The 23,060-nt window shown below is 40.6% G+C and overlaps 2 protein-coding genes and 2 long non-coding RNA genes across 6 annotated transcripts in view; 3 read left to right on the forward strand and 1 right to left on the reverse strand.

Moving 5' to 3' along the window:
• The first annotated feature begins 1,143 nt into the window (after positions 1-1,143).
• On the forward strand, positions 1,144-2,896 carry LOC145446585 (uncharacterized). Its single transcript, XR_013917316.1, has 2 exons — positions 1,144-1,771; positions 2,634-2,896. It is a non-coding gene; the product is annotated as an uncharacterized LOC145446585 (long non-coding RNA).
• Positions 2,828-4,062, reverse strand: LOC145446587 (uncharacterized). Its single transcript, XR_013917318.1, has 2 exons — positions 3,292-4,062; positions 2,828-3,258 (listed from the first exon to the last, which is right to left on the reverse strand). It is a non-coding gene; the product is annotated as an uncharacterized LOC145446587 (long non-coding RNA).
• A 1,622-nt stretch (positions 4,063-5,684) lies between these two features.
• LOC145446987 (uncharacterized) lies at positions 5,685-9,844 on the forward strand. 2 transcript variants are annotated; one of them, XR_013917412.1, is made up of 5 exons: positions 5,685-6,450; positions 6,513-6,787; positions 6,847-7,009; positions 7,071-8,093; positions 8,934-9,844. XR_013917412.1 is itself a non-coding variant. In XM_080325396.1 (4 exons), exons 1-4 carry the CDS (start codon positions 5,904-5,906, stop codon positions 7,265-7,267), a joined length of 1,182 nt encoding a protein of 393 aa, XP_080181522.1. In that variant the 5' UTR covers positions 5,685-5,903; the 3' UTR covers positions 7,268-9,844. The 2 variants fall into 2 exon arrangements, 1 of the variants encoding a protein (XP_080181522.1); XM_080325396.1 differs by having other exon boundaries at positions 7,071-9,844.
• A 3,315-nt stretch (positions 9,845-13,159) lies between these two features.
• LOC145447283 (sperm-associated antigen 17-like) overlaps positions 13,160-23,060 on the forward strand; it is a 58,012-nt gene continuing 48,111 nt past the window's right edge. For both annotated transcript variants that reach the window (XM_080325707.1, XM_080325708.1), the window contains exons 1-6: positions 13,160-13,279; positions 15,309-15,449; positions 15,620-15,842; positions 16,595-16,729; positions 20,861-21,055; positions 22,256-22,443. In XM_080325707.1, coding sequence (XP_080181833.1) covers positions 13,190-13,279; positions 15,309-15,449; positions 15,620-15,842; positions 16,595-16,729; positions 20,861-21,055; positions 22,256-22,443 — 972 coding nt within the window. In that variant the 5' untranslated portion in view covers positions 13,160-13,189. The remainder of the gene's footprint in view (positions 13,280-15,308; positions 15,450-15,619; positions 15,843-16,594; positions 16,730-20,860; positions 21,056-22,255; positions 22,444-23,060) is intronic.

Genomic DNA, 23,060 nt, shown 5'->3' on the forward strand with positions numbered 1-23,060 from the left:
CACTCTCGCCGCTCGGCCACATCCTTGCTCTTGAGCTAGTCTCTCGTTTCGCCAGACAGCATTGTTGCGTCACACTGCCAATCTACTCGACAATGAATAATTGGGGGCTGATTGTGTGGGTTCCAGGGCCGCGAGCGGAATAAAATTTATATTTTCGTAATCAGTGCAGAGTCAGCTTTCGATTGATACCCGATTCATCAAATTTAATGCTCGGCAAGCCGGTCAAAACTCACCGTCAAATTGCCTGTAGCCAAATGGAAACTGTGACGTGATACAATTTCATTGAACCGTGCGATTTGCTTGTGTCGACACCATATAGGACACTATTACCATACCAAGCAAATCTCACGCCTCAGTGAAATTGTATCACGTCACAATTTCCATTTGGCTACAGGCAATTTGACCGTCATTTTTGACCGGCTTGCCGAGCATTAAATTTGATAAAACGGGTATCAATCGAAAGCTGACTCTGCACTGATTACGAAAATATAAATTTTATTCCACTTGTGGCCCTGGAAATCCCACAATCAGCCTCGAATTTTTCATTGTTATGGAGGTTGGCATTGTGACGCAACAATGCTGTCTGGCTCTTTTTCTCTTGAGCTACTCTCTCGTTTCGCCAGACAGCATAATGTCCTATATGTTGGCGACACAAGCAAATCTCACGGCTCAGTGAAATTGATTCACGTCACACATTTGGCTGAAATTTGACAGTAATTTTTGACCAGCTTGCCGAGCATCAAATTTGATAAAACGGGTATCAATCGAAAGCTGCCGCTGTACTGATTACGAAGCTATAAATTTTATTTCGCTCGTGGCCCTGGAACCCCCACAATCAGCCTCAAATTTTTCATTGTTATTGAGAGTGACATGGCGGCGCAATGGCACTGATTCCGAAAATATACATTGAAATCTAATCAGGGCAATGGAACCCCCTTGAAATACACCTCAAAGTCTGAAAATCGGCATTGTTCTGAACAATATCGCAACCACGCAAGGGCCATTTTTATGGTCATTGTGCTGCGTCGCTGCGATTGTTTAGAACAATGCCGATTTTCAGAATAATATTATATTTTCGGAATCAGTGCGACAGTAGCTTTCAAATAAAATCAACTTTATTGAATTTAAAGGTCAACTGCATGTTCGAAAAAACTTTTGCTTATTTCGTAGATTATGTGGTTAGGAATAAGAAAAAAATAATGAAAATGAAAATTACATGATAGTTTTCAAGTAATTTGAATAACAAATCGAAATTCCGAAAAACGGACCCGAAATCATCCAGCCGTGAAATGACGTCAAGTAGTTGACACACAAAAATCCTTGTTATTCCTGTTGGCTGTTAGGTTGGATTCATTGCTTAGATTTACTGTGGATTTGGGTCGTTGAGTGAGATCATGAAGGCTGTGAAGGAGATGATTCATAGATTCAGATGTTATGTCGCGTATGGTTGCTCCAATACGCAATATGCCGTGCCTACAATGTCTTTACATCGCTGCCAAAATCCATCCATATACCGTCAGGCGACCGAACGCCGCTAAGACCAAAAGTGCGGACTTATAGACAACCAAAGGCAGAGACATTTTCAATGACGTATCCGAGATACGCAACGCGTAATAAAGTTGACTGCTGACCACGGAAACTCTCACACGTAGTGCCGACGTACTTCAGTATATAATAAGAAGCACGTTCATACTTTCTTTTCACGCACCAGTGAAATTGTGGTAATGGCAAAGGAACGCACTTCTAAAGCTATACAAAGTGTCCAAAATCGGTAAGTGAAAATGTACTGTGTTAACTAATATTGTAAGAGTGTAACTAACCGTTTATAGTAGTATTGACTGTGGTACGGTAGTCATCAAAGTAGTTATTGTTTACACTCATGTGCATGTGCAATCATCATCATCATCATTGGTTTATTAGCAATTTTACCAGTTCAATACACCACAAAAATGCGATACAATGAAAAGAAAGGAAGATGTCGAAGCGACAAGTAGTCTATGGAATCTGACACCCACCTTGGCCTAGGCGATGTAAAGAGGAGGCATGCACACTGAATGAAAGTAAAGAAGATAGTATAGAAAAAGAAAGCGACAAGAACTAGGGCGGCATGCCATGGGAAGCGAGATCGATAGGTCAGTCGTCGTCCTGTAATCTTGAGGATGGACTGTATATAGGCAAATAACTGAAATAAGTATGCCTTGAAAAACTTTGAGTAGAAGTGTACGTAGTCTGAAATAAAGCCACTTAAAAATCAATCGAGAAAAAAGATGTATAAAGGCATTAGTTAATAGGAGTCTGTAACCTGCTGACTTCATGATCTATAATGGTTATGTCGCCGACCTCATTTTAATGGAAGAGTTGCTATTACTTTTGCAAATAAACTTCTGTTTGTGTACATGTGTAGTCATATAATCATATTAGTTACTTAAGTTACTGAATGAGGACTGTCAGATATCAGCGACTAAACCTCAGTAAAAGATGAAAACGTATCACTATCACCATAATAGTCTAAAAGTTAGATAGGATGCAGTTGGCAATCCTTCATTTTTATGATACTTCGGAACAGGATTTGGTATACTGCCTTTGATTCGACTTTGTTATAAAACTCTGCAATGTTTTTACACCTGCTCTAGATTCCTGCAATGAAAAAGTTGACGCATGCATTCAAGCAAGACCAGATACGGCGGAGTCGACCAAGTCTATTGCGATGGCTTCCTCATTCAACTAGCGGCATCGTGAAAATTAGTTGAAGCCATTGCTGGACAAAAGAAGCTATTGTTGGACACAAAACTCTATATTTCTCTCCCTGACACAGTAGTACTGTTGATGGATTGGTTATGTTGCATTTATTATTTTCAATACAATTATTCCTTCGCGAAGCATTGCAAAATTGAAATCCTTTGAAAATACTAGATGTGAATTTTGATCGGATGCACAGACAGGATTTCTCGTTGGTTAGTGTTGCAGAATCCCAATGGCCAGCAAACAAAATTTCCGTACACGGTTTTTCTCAGCTTCCTGAAAAGCATAATTGTTGTATTACTGACGGATAATTACTTGGCACCCAACTCAACGTTTCATGTGAATGAGACTCATTCGTTCATGCATCGAACTAGATGGTATAATTATATGACAATATTCCTGTTGATATCTATAGTGAGACATCTCCAATACTGACTGAAATCCTGGTAATGCTGTGATGCACTAATAATTCGTTAGTTGCTCTCCCGCTAATAGTTTGCATAAGTTGGCAATAACCTCCATCCTTTATCCTGTAAAGTTGGCAATAACCTCTATCCTGTAATTGATAATACCAAGATTAATAACTGAAACGAGGTACTCCACCAAATTACACATACCGGTGTATTTCATTTGGTATAGACAAGCGGCTTAAGCTGAACAAGCTAGGCTGATCATACTATATATTACTAACCTCCTTGGGTTATTCATCAATAATCATACTCAAACGACCCCTCGTTTTCGGAGCAGCAAGGAGTTCCACTGATACGGGATTGAGCTCATCAACACTTGATACGTGTCCAGTTTAAACATTACTTTCGTAAGCAAGGGCAAAAAGCATACTTACATTCGTAATCTGAGTACTCGGACTCACTTGGTGAATCCATTACAAGCGAAACCTCCGCGATAACTAACTGATGTAATCGCCCTGCTACTGCAAAAGCACCAGCCCTATAGCATACATCCGCAGCGGCCAGAAGAGATGTCAACTACATGACGTCACAATGAACATTTCGCTTTTTCTGTAAACATACCAATATTGGGACTTTCAGTCCAAATTACGGCAATTTCCGATTAGTTTGAAATACGGAAAGTCGGCAATTTTGGTATGAAAAAAAATTCTGAACATGATTAGGCGAAGTTGTCTATAAGATGCAGTTGACCTTTAAGCACGCGAGTCGTCAGCTATGGGATTAGCAATTATGTAGCGTTCAGATTGCTGAGCAGTAATTTCCTCCGGGCAAGCAAGCGTGACGACGGGTGTTGCGTATTTATCCGTATGGTAGTTATATATAGTTTACCTTAGTTATCTATAGTTTTACCATAGTGTCCTATATGATGTCGACACAAGCAAATCTCACGGCTCAGTGAAATTGTATCACGTCACAATTTCCATTTGGCTACAGGCAATTTGACGGTCATTTTTGACCGGCTTGCTGAGCATTAAATTTGGTAAAACGGGTATCAATCGAAAGGTGACTCTGCACTGATTACGAAAATATAAATTTTATTCCGCTCGTGGCCCTGGAACTCCCACAATCAGCCTCAATTTTCCCATCGTTATGGAGATTGACATTGCGACGCAACAATTCTGTCTAGCGAAACGAGAGAGTAGCTCATGACGCAACAATGCTGTCTGGCGAAACGAGAGAGCAGCTCAAGAGAAAAACAGTCAGAAAGCATTGTTGCGTCCCAATGCCAACCTCCATAACAATGAAAAATTCCAGGCTGAGTGTGGGGGTTCCAGGGCCGCGAGCGGAATAAAATTTATATTTTCGTCATCGGTGCAGAGTCACCTTTCGATTGATACCCGTTTGACCAATTTCATGCTCGGCAAGCCGGTCAAAAATGACCGTCAAATTGCCTGTAGCCAAAAGGAAATTGTGACGTGTTACAATTTCACTGAGCCGTGAGATTTGCTTATGTCGACACCATATAGGACACTATGGTTTTACAGTGTCGAGCGTGTTGTGAAGTCCCAGTGAAGCGAAACTGCTAGTAGTAGTAGTTAATCGTGACAAGTGAGCCAATCATATCCAAGCCCGCGAGTTACTCATGTGAGAGACCGTCGCGATTCTTGACGAGTCGAGTAGCTTATGCAGTGCGGCGAGATATCTCAGCCCAGATGGTGCGTATGAATGATTCCATCGTTCGTTTGGATGATGAATATACAGTATATGCGGTTTGCTATTCACGTAATAGGACGATTTGCGAAGTAGTTCGATCGGAACTTTGCATCACGCCCAACCAGATAATTCTGAATTTAGATGCACGATTAGGGAGGGTGTATTATCTATTTTTTTAATATCTGCATCCGTAAGCGGTACAGTGAAGGTTATTTTTTAAATGTCACAGTTGAATTAATACGCTAGGCGCGTCCATCTGTGAAGTGTGAAATGTAAACCAGCCTAAGCGCCACAGTTTTGTTTTACTTTTTTAGCAGCAATGCTTTTCGCCGCTTATTTGTAGCACAGTGCACATTCATTGTATGCCACCGGCCCGCTATGGAATCTCCATCCTTTTTTTGAAATAAATCCTGCGTGATAGGAGCTTTTTTCGTGTGACAGAGCCAACTTTGCGGCGTGACAAGCAAGGTTACCGATTTCAAATGACTGTGCTAAGCCAATGACAAGAGATCAGATGCTATAATGGTTATTGGTTAGCAACTGGCAAGGTGCAAGTACTTTACCAACAGACAGTAACCAACAGATCCTGGCTTAAGGATTAGGTCAACACATTATATACCGTACCACACCACATACTAACTGGAATATAGCATTTGGGGTGGCTGAGAACATTGACTTTTTTTCAATTTTTTTTATTTTTTTTAATTGAAATCAACGACCCGTGACGGCGTGACCGCGTGCAACTGGCCACCAGCAGCTGTAGTGATGGGCGAAATGTCTTACTGTTATCATTTTAACTAACTCCATGAGCTCAGTGAGTAATTACTGAATTATTATTATTAATTACGGAATTGATGAAATAAGTAGAGATCGGCTTATCAACTATTTAGATTATTGCATAAGAATGTCACCACTCAAATATCACAATGACCTTCCTCATCGTCGACTTTATGAAGATCCGTTTCAAGATTAACATGAAAATAACTGAATACATTGTCTATTTTCAGTATATTTGATGAAAAAGGTGATTGGTTAGACATGTATACATCTGAAAGAACACGTAGCCGGAGAAGAAAACAAGCCTATGATGATTATTTAGATGAAATTCAAGCCGAGTTAACTAAAATACAAAGACACTGTGATAGCTCAAAGAATTGTGGAAACCTTGATGAATACATTTCTCAATCACTCCCTATCAGTCGTAGCGAAAGTTCCGACGAAGCTGAGTTTCCAGCTACCACTACTTCGAATGATGGTGCCAGTTTTGACGCTGATATAGAGCACGAGAAGCATGACATTGCTGACTTGACAACTTCGGAAGAGGAGATATCGACCTGTGAAACAGTTCGTAATTTTAGCAGCCGACTTCGGAACTGGGCATCTAAGCATAACGTATCACATCGTGCATTGCGCGAATTGCTGATAATACTCCGCATTCACAATACCTCTGACAATGAAATAGACGCTGGCGAGGAAGTGCCCGACTGCTTGGATGGCCAAGCAGATCAATCTCTCGATGACGGTGAAATTGACATTGGCGAGGATATAGCAACCTCCGTCAAATCCACTCCAAATCACAGTCGCGGTGTGTATGACTTTGATATCCGCTGTATATAAAGAATTCAAAATATCATATTTATCTTACAGGCCTATCAGCTCAATTGCAAGCCATGGATGCTAGATTGCAAACTATATTGCGAAGAATGCGAACCATGGGTCATAAAGTCCTCAACGTTCAACAAGACATCAAGCAAATGTCAAAGAGTGTTTACAAAACAGAAAGAAACGTGGACTTGATTCTGCCACACTTCAAAGTGTCTCTGCCTACAGGACTCCCTGCTGCGTTTCCAATTAAAGATGGCGAGGAACTCAAAAAGATGGATCAGATTGTAAAAAGTGATTCTGGAGTATTTGAACAGATTGTAAAAAACACCACTGCCAATTAGGGTGCAGGCGCGTACTAATCTGCACTTTTTTGTAGGTGAAGGCTCTTACCAGTGTTGGTGGAAATGATACTGACGACTTCATGAGGCGGACAATGCCAAGACTAATGAAAAATGAATTTGCAAAATGCTGCAGTGTCTTCGGAAGACAGATTGACAAAATCGGTCTGAAAGATACAGTAATTTTTGATAGTGTTTTTGGTATGTTGATCAATAGAATTTCGAGTATTTTATTCAGTTATGGACTGATTCACCTTAACAGCTGCAGTCAAGATGAACTTGGCCACAAAAGAATGCACCGAAAAGGTCGTTGAAGGTTCCATGCGGAAATGGCTTGCCAACTCCAGAGATCGTGCCGGTGGTTCAAGGTATGGACGAAAGAAGAGGCAAGATTGCCACAATGCCTCAATCTGTAGCATTGGAGTTACCGTCAACCAGAAAAGCGCGGCGTATCAATAATATCAATCGTTTCATTTAACTGTGAGCACGCAAAGAGTGTTACGATTGTATGCTAATCTAAGCTACCTCGGCTGTGTGACTATTGCACTCTGGACGTTTCTGTGCCAGGACATACCAAGACATTGAAATATTGCCAGAGGTGCTCAAGTAGGAGTTATGCTTTACCAAATTTGGAGTGGGATGAGCAATTTCGAAGACATGTCAAAAACTATTTCCGGTAGAAGTACAAAATGAATTGAGTAGTATCAGAAAGTAGACTTTTTTCAATGGATTACATACTTTTAGCAGTTGATCGGGGAGGCTAATTTCGAAATCGAAATATGTATCTTTAGGCTAATGCAAGATGACTAATTTATGCCTTCACTGTAGATCAGTGGTTCCCAACCTTTTTCGACCCATCGCCCCCTTTTCAAGCTCAACACCGATCTTCGCCCCCCAAATTTTGTGTACCGAAAATTGGGCATACAAACTGTTATCACCGCCGGGTTAACTAAAAAAAAAAAGTCAACTTTACGGCTCACAGCCTAATTTGACACTTTTGTAACTAAATTTCCGTGGGTTGACTAAAAAAAGGGCCAGCTGTTTTGTCGCATCATCGCCCCCTTCGCTATTTTCGCCCACGTTGGGAACCACTGCTGTAGTTTTAGAGGCTATTTCATGCTGTTGTTTAAACAAACTCATCCTGAAACTACTAACCGCCTTTCAAAATGTAAATTATAAAGAGTAAGTAGTCAGTTTTTTTCTAAACTGTCCAAGTAGAAGTTGGAGTAGTGTAAACATATTGAAGAATTCTGACAGAGTAGAAATACTTGATAAGTGCAGCAGTGTTCGGATCAAGTCACTACTTTCGAGTCGTTGCACATGTTGACTTGAGTCAAGTCAAGTCACTCGATTTTTATAAGTGACTCGAGTCGAGTCAAGTCACAATTCAAGTCAAGTTGCCTGTTCGAAGTATGAGGTATGATTACATCATTGCATTTTCTTAGCTGTCTGAAATACAGATTCACTGGTCATTGATTTTTAACTGATCAACGAACATACAGTTGAATATATACACGCAAGAAGGTGCTGTATTGGTCATATATACGTAGAACTGCTAAACTACGTAAGTATGCATAGCCTCAGTTTAAAGTTACCAGCCAAAATAGAGAATTAAGAAACGAATTGATAAGATGCAATACATTATGATTATATTACCAATTTACAAAATGATACGATATAATTCCAGCCTGCACCAATGGTTGAGGACTATATAAACTATATTCGATTTCAATAAAACAAGAGGTTTGGTTAATGTAAGAACAGAAACAGCCATTCTGCCGTAAGCTGTAAGCTTTGATCACTTCGTTTGCGGTCAATTTGTTTGTGAGAGAACAATGAAGGCTCAGTAGAACGAACGATCATTGAATGATTGATCGCTCTCATGGGTTACACCAGCGTTTTGCGAACAATCCAAACATATGCAAGATACAGTGATTTTTATCGACACCGATTACTTGATGACTTGAAATTGACTCGTGAATTTTACTCCGAGTCACGAGTCAATCCACATTTCTGATACGTCAGGTCAAGTCATTTTAGCAAAGTGACTCGAGTCAAGTCATACGAAAAAGGTGACTCGAGTCATCCCAACACTGAAGTGCAGTCGTGCAATTTCTTTGCCGAGTCATATTTTTATGGTAGACACCCCAAATGTACGCTGTACGAATGTTAAACTGAATATATTGGATGGTTTTCTGTAGCCGATGTTAATGCTTATTTATTTGCACGGGAGAAATTCCGCGTATCTGCTGTGAAACTAAAAACATACGTCTATTGTTATGTTTAATCGTGGAATTTAAAGTTGTCTCGTTTTGTTAGTTTTAATATATCCCTGGCATAGAATGACATTATCCTTCCGTTAGAATGGTCCTTGTTAAGTTGAAAAATTGGGGAATGTGTGTGTTGCATTCAAAATTATTCACACTCAGAAATTCTGTAGAAAACAAATCTTTGGACTGTTGAGGGTAAAGAGGAATTGCCCACTACCCCTTGCAAACTCTTCACATTCCAAAACTGATCTCGTGCCTGCTGCCTCTTCAGATTTTGAAATTAATGTCATGTCTTGACGTAATCATGTTTGAATTGCATATCGAATGACTACGGTAACCGATTTCAATTGATCACTGCTTCATATAATAATGCTTTTTGTACATATCCTTGACATGTTTTTTCTCATTCTTTTCCTTCCTTTATGTGATGCCTTTTTGCACATGGTTTTCCAATTCCTCTATCATGCATTACCTTGCTTCCTATGACACTGCCTATTTGTACATATTCTTGCCATGTCTTTTAGTATTCTTTTGCTAGCTTGAGGTTTTTTCATCACCTCTTGCTTCCTCAAATTACTGCCTCGAATTACTGGTGGATCACTGAAAATTTTCAAGCCAACGTGCGACACCACAAGGTACACTGCTAAAATGACAAGGGTTTAATGTTCTGCCGTGTCCCATACATCTTTGTTACTACTCACTATTGCCAACTGTATATAGTTTCACTGCATGTATAAATTTTGCAATATACTGTTTTGCCCGATGACTGTGTGAATAGAGGTTATTGTATTAGGTTTCGGGGTATGATATTGGTGGATGAGATGGTACAGAAGTAGGACACAGGGCTAGCGGTCGATTGTGGCGGCGGGCTGTGGCACCTATCCGGCGTCGTGGGGCACCCAAGTGGTACCCTACCAAATACCGACAGATATAGCCGCCAAAAGTTGTGGTCACCAGTTGGTTTCCTTCGTTGTCACCTGCTTTCAACCCGCGTTGGTCCCTTGTCCCCAAGTGGCCGTGGTGCTAGGGTATTTTGTAAATCTGAAAAGAGGACACTTTTTCAGACTTGGAAAACCGGAGGAAAATCCTTGAAAAATCGTAAATTTTCCCCACCTCGTGATCGGCTGACTAAACAAGGCCAACTTGCTCGCTCAGCGACCGAAATACAGTTTTTCTTTCAAATTATCAGGTGGTTGACTAAAAAAAAAATCAACTTTCCTGCTCAGCTCCCGAAATACCCGCCGGAGCGTACTTCGGTGCTGGTTTACGGCATATCAGTCGAATTTGGCCGTAAATTCGACCAAGATTCTCAAAAAAGAAGAGCAAATCTCAAAAGAGAGGACAAAAGGGCGTCCTCCGACGACACTTTCAAAAAAGTCAAAAAAGAGGACGTATATACAACTCTACCACTATAAGACTTCATAATTCAGATACCTGAATGTTGGAGGTTTACCATACTAACTTGTGGTATCGTAATATCCAGCGCAGACGGCCCGGGTTCAATCCCGTGTCGGTGGTTTATCTGGGGTCCTCCACCCTCGTGCCGCCGTTCTTACAGCGAGAAAAAGGCCCAAAAAAGGACCAGATGAAGATTGTACTCAAGAAGAAAGGAATGGAAAGAGCGATAAAGATGGTCTTAAAAGACCACCGAATGATCGCGACCACCGAAAAACAGTGGCATCGGGCGCAAAGCCGATGTTGATACCTGGCTTAGAGAACGCATGGTCGTTTCGCAAGCCTTTTATCTGCTCATCACATCGCATTGCGTATTGTCCATCGCATTGTACATTGTGTTTCATTTTGATTGGTCGTGGTCGTCCATCCAACAAGTCGCTGCTGAAGAGATTCGGTGTCCTAAACATAAAAGACATGCGGAAACTACAAATCACAAGTTTCTGTATCAGTTCCACTGCGGCCAATGCCCCGAATATTTCAATGAGCTTTTTACCTCGGAATCAAAAGCGCACAAGTACAACACGCGCGCGTCCAGTCCGTCCACGTCGTCCGAATATCATATGATCGACCGAAAAGATCACCGCTCTATCAAATATGCCGTGCGTGCATGCCTCCTCTTTACATCGCCTAGGCCAAGGTGGGTGTCAGATTCCATAGACTACTCCTTGTCGCTTCGACATCTTCCTGTCTTTTCATTGTATCGCATTTTTTGTGGTGTATTGAACTGATAAAATTGCTAATAAACCAATGATGATGATGATGACCTGACGCGTGAAACAGTATCCCGCCGGCTATCCAACAGCCGACGAGCATTATTGTCTACATTCAAGTCGAAATACAAGCAATTTCTACTAAATGAATACTAGTCCGTCCTCAAGATTATCGGACCACGACTTGACCTATCGATCTCGCCTTCCTTGACATGCCATCCCATTTTTGTCGCTTGCTTTTCTATACATTATATCTTCATTTACTTTTGATTCAGTGTGTAATGTGCATGCTTCCTCTTTACATCGCCTAGGCCAGTGACTTCCAATGTTTTTCGAATCATCGCCCCTTATCAAGCTTTGGCACAAATTTTCGCCCTCATATTTACGCATCCGAAAAAGAGAACCTGCACTCCAAGCGAAAATAGTGTGTTTCAATCAGTCAATTAGGTTTACTAATATTTTCATCGTTTCAAAACATCACAAGACTGCGATACAATGAAAAGATGGGAAGGTGTCGAAACAAAAAGCCGAAAAGGGTGGTACACGAAAACAGAACCTAACTCAGAATTATATCGCCGTTATAAATCCTACGTGCCTACGTGCATACATTTCATATGTTCCTATTTGTCTGCATAATTTGGATTAAAATGTTGTACTCGATTTATCTCGGGGTATAAGGCTGAGGTAGGTTCAGGTTTCGTGTACCACGGGTGTATATTCACACCCATATATCGGTGGTGGTGAAGGGTTTAAAAACACACTATTTTTGCGCATAGTTTAAAAACGGGAATTTGTTTCACCTAACTCTGATAGCTGGTGAATTGAATGAAAAAAATGGTCATTTTTCCGAGGTGGTGCCCGGGAAACCGGATTCTTCGTCAGTTTTCCGTTGAGTTGACCTTCTTTTCGAGTCATACGCAGAATAAGCACTCTCCACGTGCATTTTTGGGCGTGTTAACTAAATATATATCACTATGGACGATATAAAATTTTCACCTGCTATCGCCACTTTGGTATTTTCGCCCCCTTGTTTCTCAAATTCGCCCACTGGGGGGCCATATCGCCAACGTTGGGTTTGGACTCCCAACTTGGGAGCACTGAGCTATATGAAAGCTGACCTGGACCAAGGTAGTAGTGCGGAGCGGATCGACAAATTCTCTGGTCCGGCTCCGATCCGGTTATTCAATTCTCTGGTCTGGCTCCGATCCGGCTCCGGCCGCATCAGCAAAAGTACTGATCCGGATCCAATCCAGATCCGGCCAAAAATGAAAAAGTCCGGTCAGAAATCCGGCCCTATTCGGTACGGAGGTTCCGTGAATTGATAAATATGCCTCGTTTATGTTCACACTGGCTTGGTGGTTAGTTACGTGTGGTTGGTTGGTAGTTATATAGTTATAAAAGTTATGCTTATCCGTAAAGATTCTGGCCGGATCAAAAAAGTAGTGATCCGGCTCCGGCCGTAACAGAAAAAGTACTGATCCGGCTCCGATCCGATCTGGTCAAAATTGTAAAAATCCGGCCGGATATCCAATTCGGCTCCGGTCCATGCTCCGCACTACAAGGTTGGTGTCGGATTTCAAAGACTTCTCCAAGTCTTTTCGACACGTTCCTATCTTTTCATTGTATCGCAATTTTTGTGGTGTATTGAACTGATAAAATTGCTAATAAACCGAACCGAACCGAACATATTTACATCCAGTCTTTATTAGAACGACTAATCCGCTTGGCGGCAGATACCATGGAAACTGTAAACGACTCGCTATGGTTGAATGATTTGTTGTTAGTGCGTCCTGTGTATACGGTTTTAGCACTGAATTTGTATTATCGATATTGATATTACTTACGCAGTTACGCATCACCTGCCCGTGTTGCTTGTCTCAATTCTATCGTATAAATCGTACAACTACTTTCTTCATATTTAGATTTTAAATTAGAGAAAGGCGCAGATGTCCAAGAAAAGAGGAAAGAGTGGTTCGGCTCCAACAGGATTCGGAGTAAAATGGGAAACAGAGCTAATTTCCGCTTCATTGGACGATGTAAGTGAGAACCTATAAGTTATACATGCATAACTCATGATGCAGCACTCAGAAAAAAACTATGTTCGCCATAACAAGTCTTTGTCATTGGTTCTCACTTCTAAGAATCTCCGTAACCCGCGACCGTTTCGGTATCAGCAACTTAAGGCTTATGGATTTATGCTACATCATTAAAATTTAAATCACATCTCTTCCATAGCGATTGCTAATGTAAGGAACAGCTGCTAAAACGATATAGAACTTTCTCAGATCAATACCTTGGGGTTTTACTGGACTCGAACATGTCCCGGAAGAGTCATATTCAGTCCTTAGAGACACTAAATTATCACCGAAGTGTGGCCTGTTCTACAGCCTTAGACGCTTCATGCCAGCATGGGTTCTTCTGATACTCTTTAAATCCTTAATCCAATCGAAGTTACATTATGGCTTCCTCTGTTGGGGGCTGCCTGTAACACTGACCTCAAGCCACAGCAAAAAGTACAGCATAAAGTACTCCGAATCATAGCTAGGGTCCTAAAGGGGCCTGTCTGCCTATTCAATTGGTCGCTGCTGAAGAGATTTGTTGTCCTAAACATAGAAGATATGCGGAAACTAGAAATCGCCAAGTTTATGTATCAGTTCCACTTCGGTCGTTGCCCCAAATATTTCAATGACTTCTTTACCTCGGAATCAAAAGCGCACAAGTACAACACACGCGTGTCCACGTCGTCCAAATATGACGTTCGACCGAAAAGATCATCGCTCTATCAAATATCCCGTACCTGATGTGTGTAACGGTATCTCGCCGGTCATCCGACAGTCGACGAGCATGTCCACATTCAAGTCGAAATACAAGCCATTGCTACTAAATATATACAGTCCATCCTCAGGATTACCGGACCACGACTTACCTATCGATCTCGCTTTCCATGACATGCCGCTCTATTTCTTTTCGCTTTCTTTTTCTGTACTATCTTCTTTACTTTCATTTAGTGTGCACTGTGCATGCGTCCTCTTTACATCGCCTAGGCCGAGGTGGATGTCTGGTTCCATAGACTACTCCAAGTCGCTTCGACAGCTTCCTGTCTTTTCATTGTATCGCATTTTGTGGTGTATTGAACTGATAAAAATTGCTAATAAACCAATGATGATGATACCATAACCTCACTGATACTGAAACTCAGCCCGCAGTATCCAGGAAGGATAATCCCTAACTATATATATTGCTGACGATTACCCCTGACGAGTGTCAGCCGAAAATATTCGGGTTCATTTCAATATGAATATACTATTTAACTATAAAAGTGCAGAATCGCCAGTCGAGCGGGACACACAAAAATCGACATATGTAACAATGTAGTTACTAGTCCATGCATAATCCCATATACTGGTGCGTTACCAATGATTCATAAATTATATCAAGATTCGCTTTCGAAAATATTTCTTTCATAGAAAGTAAAGTTGTAACCAAGTCACAAGGTTCCGAGTCACAAGTCAATCGTACTTTTATAGTTTTGACTCGCGTCAAGTCGGGGCATTTTCAATTCACCACCGAATCTGAGTCCAATTTTGGGAGCAGAGGGTCAAGTCAGAGTCACAGTGTTGAGACTTGAGTCCGAGTCCAAGTCATTGTGGTAATTGTTCAGTTTCGTGTTCATGTTATTCACAAACCACTTGTAATAGTTTCAGACCTATTTTCATGTAGGCCTACCAATACTGAGAGATGAAATACAAATAATCTGGTAGCTTTACTATTCTCTGCTACAATGAAATGCCTGTCTTGGCCGTCTGACTCTCAAGTGATATCAATTGGTTGATGCGCAAGTTGACTACCAGTCAAGATACAAACGACCAAGTCATTTTGTGCATTCAAGAAAATGACCCGGGTCAAGTTGAGTCACCCTGGTAGAAATATATAAATACTAAATATATACGGATAAAATGAAGCTCCATGCATGATACTTCAATTACCATTGCTTCACTGGCAACATAATTGTTAAATCTACTTTCTGTATACTGAGAATGGATTTTGATTTGTTTTCTACTTCAGGATACCTGGAAGCTATGCGTCAATTTTGTCGTTGAAAACCAACCCGACGATGAGCTCCATATTAAACATCTCGCCAACGTCGTCAAGATTCCGCAGAGAAGATTGTTCAGTCACGTCAGAAAAGAGGATCTATTGACACTGGTAATGTTTTGAAGTTTGTTTGAGTGGGCTACACTTTCAGTCGAGTGACTTGAAGTGAAGACCTGCCTTGTCAACACCAATAGACTTTAAAATTTTTTTTTTTTTTCAACAAATCTAATGTGTATTCCTGAATTTTCACAACACCCATTCCTAATTCTGTAACATTCCAGATCGATGAAATCGGTAATCCGAAAACCCGCAAGGTAAAGGACCTGCCGCAATACTTTGAAGTCACGGAAGTGATCAGGGGCTTGCTCGACGCCGGGGAAGAGATACCCTTGCATTTATGGGCCAAGTTGATCAAGTTCTCTTTGATCAACGTCAAAACGAATGACTTGAAACGTAGAGAAACTGAAGGCAAATCCAAGGACGAAAAAGGAGCCAAAGGATCTGGTACGCTGAAATAACTATCTCTTACTTAAGATGGTCAGTAACAAAATAGTTCTACTTTTTCGTACTACTCATTACTCAAGTCGGTTTTGCCCTACTAGCATTACTTGCTCAAGTGATTACGTTTTTAGACTACTTCCATTTCTACTTGAACAGATTTTTTTCGGAGAAACTGCTTATCTTTGCAATTTGAATTTTGAAAGAAGTTTGGGACAAGACTGCATCACTTTTCTGAGTGAAATAGCGATCAACTGAGAATTTTTTTTCCGATCAGCTCGAATTAACTCAAATTCGTAGTTTTTGTTCTGTGTAGGCCATAGTCCGAATTTCATATTAGAGAATTGTCTTAACAGTCATAACCTGCTATGCCATCGAACTATCTTATGGGATTGCTAGCATTCTTTTTGCATTTTGTGATGTGACGATAAGGGAAGCGACGTTTTTCACTATCATAGGGGGCTGTCTAAAAAAGTTTGAGAACACCTGCTGCAACGCATTCATTTGAGCAGCTTTACAGTCACTGCTAGAACGGCTGAATCTGGACCCCTGTAAGTTATAACAAAAATATCAATGATTACAGTCTAGCAGCCGCAGATTCTAGTTCTCTAACTCCCAATTACCGTGCTGTGACTTCAACAAAGTTGGCTGTATTTTTTACCTCCAATGGCAAAATCAATAGTGGTATCGACTCAATTTTATCGGCGAGTCAATAAATTGTGAGACCATCTTTCGCTGACCCCTACTTTTTACGTCAGGTAAAAAACGTCCCAGGAGCAAATCTCCCGGAAAGGGCGGCAAGGGAAAGAAAACTCCAGACCCACAACTACCGAAGAAAGATTGGAGCACGTTGAAAAAACGTGGAGAAGAAGACATGGATAACAAATATATTGGTATGCTATCATATATATATATATGCATTAGGGTTGTCCATAATTTGGAAAATCTTACAAATCCTCGGTTGTAATGTCTTATTCGATAGATTATTGATAAAAAACGACACTGAGCCTGAAAGAAGCTCACATAAAGGCCGTTAAGATTTCGTGCAAAGCGTTTGAAAGTAGCTGCCGAAGAATGGGCGTGCCACCGACCATAGAACGGCGAGAAGACTAGTAATCAAGAAACCACGGCTCTTGATTGGATAATCGGCTATGCTTCAATGACCACGTCAGCAGCAGCTTGCTGATCAGGTGAACAAGGAGTCTGCTACTGGCGGTGATTCTGAAAGCGCATTGTATGTAGGTTGACAGATAATGATTTAGGATTGATTCAAGGTATCTTGAGGTACGAAATACATGATGTACAAACAACAGCTGCTTCACAAAAACGTCTAAAGCATGACCGCTTCATTGTGAAGGAAACCGCTGTAGCCTATATGCCTTGTTTTCAACGAGAGAAAGCATAGGCGCTTATGCAAGTGGCGACGGATTCCTAGTTTCAGAAATAATATATCATTATTGAATACAAAGATGAAGCTCAACAATGACACTATAAGTTAGGTGATCTTATTGGGCTCAGGTTGCAGTACATAGTTGAAGTTTTGAATGCTCTAGCGATCGGCTGAATCAGACGGTTAGGCTTAGCACTCATCAGATGTTTGCAGCAAATTGAATTCACTTGTAAATGTTTTCAAAGTCCCCAATGATGTCGCAGAAACGAGGTTTAAATGCAAGCACAGGCCCGGCTTGATATGATATGCAAACTATGCTGGATACTATGCACTATGCAGCATTGTCTGTGTTCACCTTAACACCCCTTTGCTGCGCGATTATTAAGGAATTTGACATATCATATCCAGCATATTATGTGCTTACTTTTACGCCTCTTTTCTGCGTCATCATCAAGGACTCTGACAACACTTGCAAGTGAATACAGTTTGATGTAAGCATCTGACAAGTGCCAAGTATAACCCGCTGATTCAGCCGACCCTTGGAGCTTTCAAAACTTCAACTATGTACTACAACCTGAGCCCAATGAGATCACACAAACTATATAGTGTCATTGTTAAGCTTTATCTTTGTATTCAATAATGATATATTATTTCTGAAACTAGGAATCCGTCGCCACTTGCATAAGCGCCTATGCTGTCCCTCGTTGAAAACAAGGCATATAGGCTACAGCGGTTTCTTTCACAATGAAGCAGTCATGCTTTAGACGTTTTTGTGAAGCAGCTGTTGTTTGTACATCATGTATTTCGTTCCTCAACATACCCTCAATCTATCCTAAATCATTATCTGTCAACCTACATACAATGCGCTTTCAGAATCGCCACCAGTAGCAGACTCCTTGTTCACCTAATCAGCAAGCTGCTGCTGACGTGGTCATTGAAGCATAGCCGATTATCCAATCAATAGCCGTGGTTTCTTGATTACTAGTCTTCTCGCCGTTCTATGGTCGGTGGCACGCCCATTCTTCGGCAGCTACTTTCAAACGCTTTGCACGAAATCTTAACGGCCTTTCTGTGAGCTCCTTTCAGGCTCAGTGTCGTTTTTTATCAATAATCTATCGAATAAGACATTACAACCGAGGATTAGTAAGATTTTCCAAATTATGGACAACCCTAATATGCATATTACGAGAGCTTAAATGCTCCATCAGTAACAAAAATTGTACTAAAGTCGTAAAAATTGCAACGAGTAGACTAGCCTATATAGATATCACTCCATGCAATGTTTTCATGTAATAATCTTGAAATGACATTTCGCAAAGCATTATAACTACGGTTGTAACCAACTCACAAGGTTCCGAGTCACAAGTCAAATTCACTTTTATAGTTTTGACTCGAGTCAAGTCGAGTCATTTTCACTTCACCACCGAGTCAGGTAACAACGGATCGTGTCCAAGCCATATTATTGAGACTCGAGTCTGAGTCCAAGTCATAAAGTTCACTGTTCATTATTGAATTCAAGGCGGTTTGAACCAGGGTTGTAACTAGAGCCCGACCGATATTGGATTTTTGAGCCGATACCGATAAAACCGATATCCAGTACCTTCACCGATAACCCCGATATATTCAGCCGATATTCAAAAGATATGGAATCTAGCTCAAGGTGCATATTCAACACCTCAAGAGTATTTAATTGAACATGTTTACAGCCATTGCTATACTTAACATGAAATGAATGATCTGGGGGGCAATAAAAATATATCAGTAGCACCAGTCTAGCAGTTGCAGATTACAATTCACGAAGCATAATTTCTCTGCGTTTTCTCCAGGGAGTGAACTTGTGTGGTATTCATAAATGATGAAGGCTATACGGTACTAAACACAGTGAACAGTCTTTCCCTTGGTACCGTAGTTGGTAGCACAGCAAGAACTGGGAATCTTTGTTCATTTTGGTTCCACGACTGCAGGGGATCTTTTCTTCATTGGTTCCACCAAATATTGATATTCTTCTAGCAGTGCACCTGGAGCCTTCAGAACATCATTAACAGCTGAAAAGAATGCGCAAAACAACTCAAATTGTTCACGTCAGCTCCACCCATCCCCTTGACTATGACCAGCATTTCAACAATCAGCTGATCAATCTTTTACACACTGTCAGAATTGGCCCATGTCATTATGGAATCAAAAATATTCGTATGAATTATTGGCTCTTTTTGCATGATTTTCTTGCACTCTATACCCGCATATTCCTTATCACGGAGGCCCCTCAGTCAGATGACTCCATACATTACTGGTATTTTTCGCTTTGTTGGTACCGAGCCTTGGCTTGTGAGCTTCCTACACAGACACCAACAGCACTACCTACAGGTAAATGTTTACACGCTACCTTTTTCTCTGTCATCACGACGGTCAGTCCAGCTTGAATGAAGTTTTCATTTCTCAAATCTTCTGCATACAACTTTCTATTCACTCGATGTCTGCTCTCTGTCTCTGGTGTTCGATCACCGCAGGGGGATTCCCACTGAAGTCACTGGGGCATAACGGTGAAATTATATTTTTCACGTAGGGCTACGGGCCTGTGTGCATTGCAGCTTGGCCATTTCTCTTTATAATTTACTGACATTCAGTGAAGACTTTGCGTCTTCTCTGACTCCTTACGACCATGTTGTGACGTCACGAAAATGGCCGATATTTTTTTACCTCCAGTGGCCGATACCGATATTTCTTTCCAAGTGTGATATCGACTCGATATTATCGGCGAGCCGATAATCGGTCGGGCTCTAGTTGTAACCAAGTCACAAGGCTCCGAGTCACAAGTCAATCTCAGTTCTATCGTTTTGACTCGAGTCAAGTCGAGTCATTTTCAATTCACCACCGAGTCAAGTCCGAGTCCAAGTCATCTAGCAGAAGTTCGAGTCCGAGTCATGGCATTATGACTCGAGTCCGAGTCCAAGTCATTGTTTTGACTGCTCAGTTTCCAGTTGACGTCCTGTTACATCCACTTTTATAACTCTGTTTTGTGATATCAAATGGTTCACATTATAAGATACTAATTTCCTTCACTATCAGCAGTTTCTGCTCGCATTTTCAAGTATACTAGTATCAATAGACACAATACCAATAGGGTGGTTAGGTGACTATTCTTTGAAATTACAATGAAATACCAGTCTTTGCCGTATAAGTCTCGAGTCATATGGCTCGGTTCGAGTCATTCGCAATGACTCGAGTCCAAGTTAAGTCAATACACAAATTGACTCGAGTCGAGTCGAGTCATTTCCGTATTTTGATAAAATGACTCGAGTCAAGTCGAGTCATCAAAAAATCGTGACTCGAGTCATTATAACCCTGGTTTCAACGTACCTCGGATTCCTAATATACTGATTTTTCTCACTCTTAACATGTTTATTCAGACAGATAAATAGGGTTTCTGTGCCTATTTTGCAAGAGACTTTGAATCAAATAATATAGGATGTCTCCATTCATATGATTTTGTCGAGTCATGCGTATTGACTCGAGTACAAGTCGAGTCATGTTCCATTTAAAAAAATGACTGGAAGTCAGGTCAAGTCAACAAAAAATGGTTCGAGTCATTACAGCCCTAATTATATGTAACTTAATTCATTGTTTTCAAATTCAGATGACGAGCCAGACGACGGACCGCAGCATTACGTCTTCATTAGTGGATTTCGGCAGGCCCCGATACTGCCCATCTTGACCGAACTAGGAGTAAATGTTTCTTCCGTCATCAAAGTTCATTCGGAATCGTACGCTACCGTTGAATCCGTGAGAGCTCGACTCAATCCAATTAACACTGGTGACGCCGCTAAAGACGGTAAGGCAACAGTAGGACAACTAGAGAATTTGCAGCTTTTCAAATTAAAATTAGAATGATAGCTGCAGTTTTTTTCCGAATTAGATCAGAAATCGAATTACTGAATTCGCCATGAAATCAAATTAAATTCCTGATTTGAAAATACTACAGCAAGATAAAGTTGAGTTCATATCAAAGCAGAGTTCATTCTGATTAGAGCGGAGTGAAGTTTTTTTTTCTAATTTCAAAAAGTGGTCTTGATATGTGGTGCCAAACTGCCGAATATAAAATAAATATAAAATAAATAAATAATAATTTTTGGTTCATTCACCCTCTAGTGCCCGTGCAATTTCACCGAACGAGCCGAAAATTGCTGATTTTGCCTTATCTTGATAAACGCTCACACCAGAAAGCATTTGTATATGTTCAAGAATAAGTAGGCCTACAACTAGGCACAAAACATAACCACTGGAGGAATTAGTCCAAAATGTGCTTAAACACTCCGAAAAAGTAGAAATATTTCGTTACTGCCCACCACATGCCGGCTCGCAGTTATCGTAACTGAGCGCCAGGGCTGTTCAAAAGTAACTTTTTTTCCGAATTCCAGCCATTCGCTGATTGAATTATCAGGTTACCCTAAAAAACTCTGCACACCAAATTTGGTTCAATTCCAGCAAGTATAAGACTCCGCAGATCCATTGAAACATTTTAATTTGTTGGGAAAAATTAAAAAATTAAAATTTTTCTGCCAACGGCATGAAATTATTGAGCTGTGTTCAATGACGATGCAAAACAAATTTGACTCAATTCTGACCAGTAGAAGCGGGGTTATATGAGTTTTTCGATGATAATCCCCGGATTATCCTTGATTGGTGGATAATCTGAGAATTATTACCGAAGAACTCAAATTTTTTAAATTATTTTCCCCTATAAATTAAAATTTTTAATTGGATATGTGGAGTCTTATTCATGCTAGAATTGAACCTAATTTCGTGTGCAACGTTTTTTAAGGTAACCTGACAATTTAATCAGTGAAGAGCTGAAATCCGGGACAAAAATGTAAAAGTTAATTTTGAACAGCCCTACTGAACGCTTATCCTCTGATACATCAACACAATATACAATTTTTGTGGATTTGAACATATCTCCTGTCATATATGCCAGCGGCTTTTGAAGCTTCTCGTTTTTGAGAGATCTCATTCAGTTGTCCTTTTGTTACAGAAGAAGCCGCAGCTGTGGAAAAGGCAAAGCGCGAGGCGCAAGAAAAGGAAATTGCCATGTTTTGGAGGCTGCTGCCTGTGGTGCTGCAGAGGGCTGCGCCAACGTCAACTCTGCAAGACGTCGCGAGGTTGGAGTATAAGGTGGCGGAGACAATCCACCCAACTGATTGGACGGATGCAGACAATTTGGTAAGTCAAATGTAGATCGTTGTCTGTGACGATGTCACTGGCAGATGGACACTGATAATTCAGACCTCAGATTAGAATTTGTACAAACTACTTATCTAGGTTGTTGACGGTCAACTAACTACGTTTTTTCAGTAGTTCTAGTCCTAGCTCTAGTTGCAGATGTCAAAAAGCGAGTAGTTCTAGTTCTAGCTGTAGGTGTGCAATTCAGTATATTGAATAAATCAAATGAAATAAAGACAGATCTCTGATATTGGCTCATACCCTGAAACCTGTTTTATGAGGACAAAAAAAGCTACAAAAAATAAATGATATATGATTCCAAGTATTAAGTCAACAATTTCGTTCGAAGAAAGTTACCATTATCTAAGAAACGTGAACTTATTATTACTTTCCATGTTTGAATAATATATTCATATTTAAATAAACCAGAATATTTTCGGCATTCATATGGTGTAATCATGAACAATTAGTAGAGAATTGGCAAAAACACTACCATATTTGTGAGACTTGGACTAAATTCTGACATCCAGAATTTCTTGCTTTTGGAACTTGGTTAATGGATTCCGATCCACATTTTGACGAGTAAATGATACCGGAACATTATCATGCTCGAGACT

Source organism: Botryllus schlosseri, chromosome 9 (genome assembly GCF_051294905.1).
Source record: "Botryllus schlosseri isolate E-star chromosome 9, Bs_hap1, whole genome shotgun sequence".
Classification (NCBI taxonomy): Eukaryota; Metazoa; Chordata; class Ascidiacea; order Stolidobranchia; family Styelidae; genus Botryllus; species Botryllus schlosseri.